Source organism: Microtus ochrogaster, chromosome 7 (assembly GCF_000317375.1).
Source record: "Microtus ochrogaster isolate Prairie Vole_2 chromosome 7, MicOch1.0, whole genome shotgun sequence".
In the NCBI taxonomy this organism is placed as follows: Eukaryota; Metazoa; Chordata; class Mammalia; order Rodentia; family Cricetidae; genus Microtus; species Microtus ochrogaster.
The window spans coordinates 20,899,324-20,906,056 of record NC_022014.1 but is presented as its reverse complement, the minus strand read 5'-3'; the positions used below and the strand labels follow the sequence as shown (position 1 = coordinate 20,906,056).

General features: G+C 51.6%; 2 protein-coding genes across 3 annotated transcripts in view; one reads left to right on the top strand and one right to left on the bottom strand.

The window, feature by feature from the left end:
* The window catches only part of Proca1 (protein interacting with cyclin A1), a 10,387-nt gene extending 5,703 nt beyond the window's left edge, over positions 1 to 4,684 (top strand). Inside the window, exons 2-5 of one of the 2 annotated variants that reach the window (XM_005349464.2) lie at positions 918 to 1,001; positions 2,652 to 2,775; positions 3,002 to 3,160; positions 3,244 to 4,684. In XM_005349464.2, the coding sequence (XP_005349521.1) occupies positions 918 to 1,001; positions 2,652 to 2,775; positions 3,002 to 3,160; positions 3,244 to 3,877 (1,001 nt within the window). In that variant the 3' untranslated portion in view covers positions 3,878 to 4,684. The remainder of the gene's footprint in view (positions 1 to 917; positions 1,002 to 2,651; positions 2,776 to 3,001; positions 3,161 to 3,243) is intronic. The other variant, XM_005349465.3, reaches the window with a different exon arrangement.
* Positions 4,685 to 5,388: 704 nt separating this feature from the next.
* Positions 5,389 to 6,733, bottom strand: part of Supt6h (SPT6 homolog, histone chaperone) — a 42,295-nt gene continuing 40,950 nt past the window's right edge. Inside the window, exon 37 of the mRNA XM_005349461.3 lies at positions 5,389 to 6,407. Coding sequence (XP_005349518.1) covers positions 6,221 to 6,407 — 187 coding nt within the window. The 3' untranslated portion in view covers positions 5,389 to 6,220. The remainder of the gene's footprint in view (positions 6,408 to 6,733) is intronic.

Genomic DNA, 6,733 nt, shown 5'->3' with positions numbered 1-6,733 from the left:
CCAGCCTGGTCTACAGAGCTAGTTCCAGGACAGGCTCCAAAAACCACAGAGAAACCCTGTCTCGAAAGAACCAAAAAAAAAAAAAAAAAAGAAAGTGTAGCCTGTCATGGAAGAAAAGAGTAAAGGGGGAGGCTTGGAGCAATAGGACACTGGGCACCTCTTTCCCAGGCTGGAGCTGGGAACAGCAGTGCTGTAGAAATTTTCACGACGTGTTCAGCACTTAATTTTTTTTTTTTTGGAGACAGGGTCTCTCAGTGTAGCTCTATCTGGCTTAAAACTTGGTATGTAGACCAAGATAGCTTTAGAGGAGGATAACCTTGAACCTTTGACTCTGCCTCCTAGCTGCTGGGATGACCACACGTCTCAACAGCTGGCTCCATACTTCTCTGACTCCTATAGTTCAGTTGTAGAACACTTGCTGAGCATGCTTGAGGCCATGGGGTCTAGCCTATGGAACCCTACAAATAAGTGGTCTGCCCAGGCTCTCCACGTCTTGGACCAGGCTGGTCCTGTCCTCCCTGACTAATCACTACAGTTCCACTCAAGTTCCTAAGTTCATAGTCCTCACCCCTCCAGTCTACCCTACCCTCTCCCCCAATTTTTTTTTCTTTTTTTTGAGACAGGTCGCTTTGGGGGTCTGTCCTAGAACTAGCTCTGTAAACCAGGCTGGCCTTGAACTCTGAGATCCACCTGCCTCTGCGTGTTCCATCATCATCTGGCCCGTTTTCACACTGCTGCCATGAAACTTTTTGCTCTTTCCTGGTCCCTCCCCTTCAGTCTCTGGAGAAGTGTGCCTTGGTTCTTAAATCCCTGCATCCCCAGGATATATGTCTGGGCCCAGCATCTTAGGAAATGTTTGGTGACTGAATGACATGGGAGGTGGCTGTTGTCACTGCTGCCGTTTTGTACTCTCTCAGATATAAGCAGGTTGCCCAGCTGGAAGAGAAGGCATCTGTCTAGTGTGGAGTCCAGCAGTGATGTGTCTTCCTTCTCCTCGGAAGGTGGGTCCATGTGACCTATGGCCCCCAGAGGCTTCATTACCCCTATTTGTGAGAGCTAACATCTTGGAGGAGGGAACAGTGGGATTCCTCAGGTGCCCCAGGGTCAACGAGTAAAGGTGCTTGCCGATAACCTGAGTGTGATCCCAAGAGCCATATGGTAGAGAACCCAGCTGCCCATCCTTTGTCTTCTGCAATGCCGGAGAAGGCCCTGCCTTGAGTCCTCATCACCCCTGTCTTTGGTAAAATACTTTGTGGCCACAAACATCAACATGTCCTTGTAACCCTGCATAATAGCCACCCCTGTCCCATTTTGTGGGTAGGAGAGGCACAGAAAAGCAAATTGTTAAGGGAAAGAGCCCCAAGCCTCAGGCATGACTGACTCCAGGCTCAGAGCATATACCTCTATGTTGCCCATTGCCTCAATTTAAGTGCCAAAAAAAAAAAAAAAGCAGGGGCGATAGTCCAAGGTCCTGCTGCACACATCCCTTACTTCCCCTGGGGAGAAGAGGCATGAGAAAGTGGGTGAGAGGTATTCTGGAATCTCTCGGGAGCCTCACAGTATTGTGGGGGAAAGGGAAGGAGGAGAGCAAGAGAGAGCCTAAGACTACATGGCTGTCTTCTCTCTCATGCTGCCCGATGTCCTGCCCAGCTCTGCCACTCCCAGGAGCTGGATAAAGGCAGAATCACCACGGCCTCTTGGGGGGAGGGGAGTGGAGAGCTAACCACAGCCTTCCAGCCCAGATGCGGAACTCATCACTTCTTACCCCTACAGGGCTGCTCCTCTGGGAGACGGTGGGGCAGGAGGCATGTTTACCTTTTAGACGTGTGCAGGGAGCCCTAAGCAGGGTCAGAGATGGAACACTGGGAGTCCCATGAAAAACCCATGTAGCTCAGTAAGAAGTGGGAACCTTCCCCAGCCTCACAGACCGGCATAAATTGGGGCAGGTTGTTCAGCATTCTGTGGTTCTGGGATATTTAAAGCAGCCTCCCCACCCAGGTTGGATTTCTCTGAGTAGTCTTGACTGTCCTGGAATTTTCTCTGTAGACCAGGTTGTCCTCAAACTCAGAGATCCACCTGCCTCTGCCTCCCGAGTGCCACCACCCACCAGCTTAAAGCAATTTTTAAAAAGCCTTGTTTGTGTGGCTGTGGTAGCATGTGGAGGGCAGAGGACAACCACCCACTGAGCACCTTCCAGTCCAAGACAGTGGTTTGGACTAGTAAAGAGCAGGGAAAGAATGAAGAGAAGTGAGGAGGTGGAGGAGACAGGGCGCAGAGGAACCAGAACAGGTAAGGAGCGTGCTGTCGAGGGCCCACTGCCACCCACGCAGGAGGCTGCCAGGCCGTGGCCAATCCCTACCCACACTGTGGCATTCAGTAGAGGGCCTGGGGCAGTGAATTCCCCAGAAGAGGAAGTGACAAAGGCAATAGAGAACAGCAAGGGAAGCGTGACAGGGATCCTCTCTATCCCATGTGTGGCAATGTTTCCATGACAGTATCAAAGCAGTGGATAAGAGGACAGGGCAATGCAGAGAACTGGAGTTAAGTCACCACCTCTGATGATAGCAGTTGTTGTTGGGCATTACATGTTGGGGGAATGCGGTGTGGTGTGTTTGGCTGCCTCCCAATGACCCGGAAACCTCTTCCCTCAGGTGACTGTGAGGACACTGACAGGTGCTGCTGGAAACACCAGCAGTGTGTCATCCACCCCTACTCGGAATGTGGCCATCACAAGCAGCACATGCACACCGTCAGACACTGCAACTGTGAATCTAGGTGAGGGCCCCTTCATGGGGGACCCATCCCCTTCAGGTTCCCCTCCAGCCTTGGCCTGGTGCTGCCAGCCTAGCCCCAGCTCTTAAACCCTGCTCAGCTCCAAGAACAATGAATGGGGAGCTCTCTTGGCAGCCTGGGCCAGGCCCAGAAGCAGCTGGCTGTCCCTCTGGGCCCCTGGGGAGTCATGGAGGTATGGGAGCCAAGCTGAGAGTCTGGTGTGTGGCAGGCTGAAGGACTGCTCAGAGAAGACAAATAGTAGCAGCTCCCGAGATGTAGGCCTGACCTGCTCCAGAGATGGGGGCTCAACCTGCTACAACATCATCCATACCCCTTGCTTTGAACTCATCCCAGAAGAAGAGTGTGTGGAGCGGATCTGGTACCGCTGGTGAGTACCAGCTGGCTGGTGGGCACAGGACTCCAGGGTGCCTGATTCAGCTTCATTCATTTCTTCCCGTCTCTTCCCCCCAGGTGCAAACGCTACAGACCCCTCTCTGTGGCAGTAATCCACCATCCCCATTCCATCCATCACACATGTATGGCAGATGACCCAAATGAGGAGGAGGAGGAGGAGGAGGCCTCATCTCCCAGCCCAACTCACTTGTGTCCCACTGACATACCTACTGACCCAGACATCAGGCCCGTCACCAGGGCTCCCGACTCAGCAGCGCCCATCACCATCTGGCGTTCTGAGAGCCCCACAGACAAGAGTCAGGAGGGCAAGGTCATCAAGAAGATAAAGAAGAAAAAGGAGAAAGAGAAAGACAAGGAGGAGGAGATGGTGGATGAAAAGGCAAAACCGAAGAAAAATGTCAAGAAGGGCAAGTTAACTAAGAAGAAAAGCCCAGTGAAATCAGAGTCTTCCCCTCCAGAACTAGTCAGGACGTCAGAGTCCAGCCCAGAAAGCCGAGAAGAGCCGGAGAGTGAGGACAGCTGTGAACGGAATAAAGAGGGGCGCTCCAGTGAAGATACTGTGGAATTACCTTCGCCCAAGAAGAAAGAGAAGAGCACCGCCCAAACCAGAAAGAATGGGACAAAGACCTTACAAAACAAGAAGACGAGCAAGAGAAAATCTCCCCCAGTGTCCAATCCCAATCTCAGTTGAGGCCAGGGCAACCAGAGTGAATAAATCAAGCCTGTAACTGACCCCTACTGCTATTCTCTCCCTCCAACAGGGCCTCTTCTGGGGGGAGGTGGCTGGTTCTGGGCCAGAGGTCAAGGGGATTCTCAAGGGACAATTCTACAATCAAGGAGGAAGTCTATGTCTATGGGAAGTTAGGTAGGAGGGAGAGAGAAGCCACCTAGGAGCAGGTGGCAGAATCTGTTTAGGGAGGGAGCGGATGTTGGAGACCAGCGCCATTTGTGAAACTCCTTCTGTGGTGGGCAGCACTATGCAGCTCCACCTTCAATAAACTGAACCTGCTGCTTACTTGGCCTGCCTTTCCCTCCTCAAGTGGCCCAAGGGAAGGGCTGTAGCACCACAGAGGACACGATCTTCCCAGCTGGTGGAGCCCCATGCAGCAGACCTGCTATGCTGGAGAAAGTAGAGAGTTCCAGGAGGAAGCCAACCCTTTCCCACCAACACAATCAAAGGGTGAAGAAAAGCGGTATGAGTTCAATACAGGCAGCGGTGGCAACTCAAGCAGGCACAAAGGAGGGAGGTTTACTCTCCCACACTGAATCACTGCAAGATGAAGCCTCAGACACACAGAACAAAGAAGGCTGCGGGCGGAAGGAACCAGAGCCAGAGTGCTGGCTGATACAGAGCCAGGAAGGGAAAGGGGTGGGAAATAGTCCCTCTCCCATGGCCTGAGTGTCCAAGGATGATCAGGTGAGGGACCCATTCTGGGCCAGGAACTGACTCTTCTGGCTGTCAGAGACCAAGGCACAGCTGAGAAATGAAGGGGTGCCCAGGGGCTCAGGTTTACTTTTCTTTCTTTTTTTTTTTAATTTTTTTATTTTTTTAAAAAATATTTATTATGTATACAATATTCTGTCTGTATGTCTGCAGGCCAGAAGAGGGCAACAGACCCCATTACAGATGGTTGTGAGCCACCATGTGGTTGCCAGGAATTGAACTCAGGACCTTTGGAAAAGCAGGCAATGCTCTTAACTTCTGAGCCATCTCTCCAGCCCCCTCAGATTTACTTTTCTACACTGTGTGGGAGATGAGAACATCACAGTAGTCTGGTGGCTAAAAACCACCAGGCCCAAGCCCTGGCCCAACATTTCATTCAGCCCTGAGTATGTCACCATCTCCTTTTCATAGATAGGACAGCTAATGTAAGACAGCAGAGACAAGCCAGCAGACGGCTCAGCTCTTGAAAAATGCCTGAGCTCTCAGTGCTCATGCAGTGACTCACAGCTCTACCGCTCCAGCTCCAAGGGATCCATAACCCTCTTGGTTTCCTGTGTACCCACCCACACATGCACATACAGAATTAAAAATAAGCTGGGGGTTGTGGTTCACACTTTTAATCTCAGCACTCAGAAGGAAGAGGCAGTTGGATCTGAGTTTGAAGTCTACAGACTGAGTTCTACGACAGTCAGCGCTACAACAGAAAAACCCTATCTCAAAAGACCAAAACCCAAGAAAAACCAAAAACCACAAAGTCGTAAGCACACACGTGTCATTCCCGCAACTCCGACATTTAGGAGGCAGAAGCAGGACTGCTGTAACTCCAAGGCCAGCCTGGGCTAGAGACTTCACCTCAACACAGCTAACAAAAGATGTAAGAAGCACACAGGGTCATGGGGCTCAGCAGGGAGGTAACCACAAGCAATCTGAATTCTGGTCTCTCTGATGAATTGTGAGAGGAAGTTTTTGGTGTTTCAAACTGATATGAAGCAACCCCTCAGCGGGGAGCTATAGCGAGGCCTCGGCAAGTGCTCTGTAGAAACACTGTTTATTCAAATGACAGGTGAGAAGCAGGTGGCAATAGGTAGATGAGGGTAGGTAGGCAGGGGCTGGCAGGTCAACACCGCTCCACATGTCCCCCAAAGTCCTACTTTGATGCCACCAAAGTATTGACATCAAGTCTGAAAACATTTTTCATCCTCTCCCTCCTGCCTCAAACTGAATAAATAGCATTGGTTTCCCCACATGTACAAGTTGAGCCTGATACAGCCTGTATCAGGTGAGGACAGACCTCAAAATGGCTTCCAGGGAGACGACGGCTGTTCCATTTCACTTGCCTCCTCCTGCTACATTCTTCTCTCCTAGCCTGGTCCCAGGACGGGTGGTTGGTACAGGTCTGGAGTGGGAGAACTGCTCCTTGGTGCATACCAGTTCACAAGGCTATCCATCCAGCCACCCATCCCGGCTGACATTAAAGAGAATGTCATTTCATGCCACAAAAAAAAAAAAAAAGAGGGGCAGGAAGTGAGGCTGTGGGTGGCCAGGTCTCTTGAAGCCTCAGAGGTAACCACAGTCTGTAGAACAGGCCCCCTACCGATCCATCTCGTCCAGGAGTGGGGTCGCATCGCCAGCAATGGACATAGGGGTGCTTTCAATCATGGGACTGGGAGAGGGTCGAGGGGTCAGCCGCTGTTTCTGTTTCCGTCGTTCTGCCTCCTTCTCCTGTAGCCACTGCTCAGCCATTTTGCCCCAGTCGATGGCTGCATGGCTGTTGGACCTGGAAGAGAAAGGAAGGGCCTGAAGAGACGAGGATTCTTCTGGGCGTGAGAAAGGGCACCTTCCCCCATCAGTCACAGAGGAGATCACAGAAAGGAACCTGGCTCTCCTGGAACTCGCGCTGTAGACCACGCTGGCTTCAAACTCACAGATATCGGAAGGCTGCTGTCTCCCTAGTAATAGCTGGGATCAAAGGTGTGCACCGCCACCACCCAGTTTAAGAACTTGATTCTTGGGCTGGAGAGATGGCTCAGTGGTTAAGAGCATTGCCTGCTCTTCCGAAGGTCCTGAGTTCAATTCCCAGCAACCACATGGTGGCTCACAACC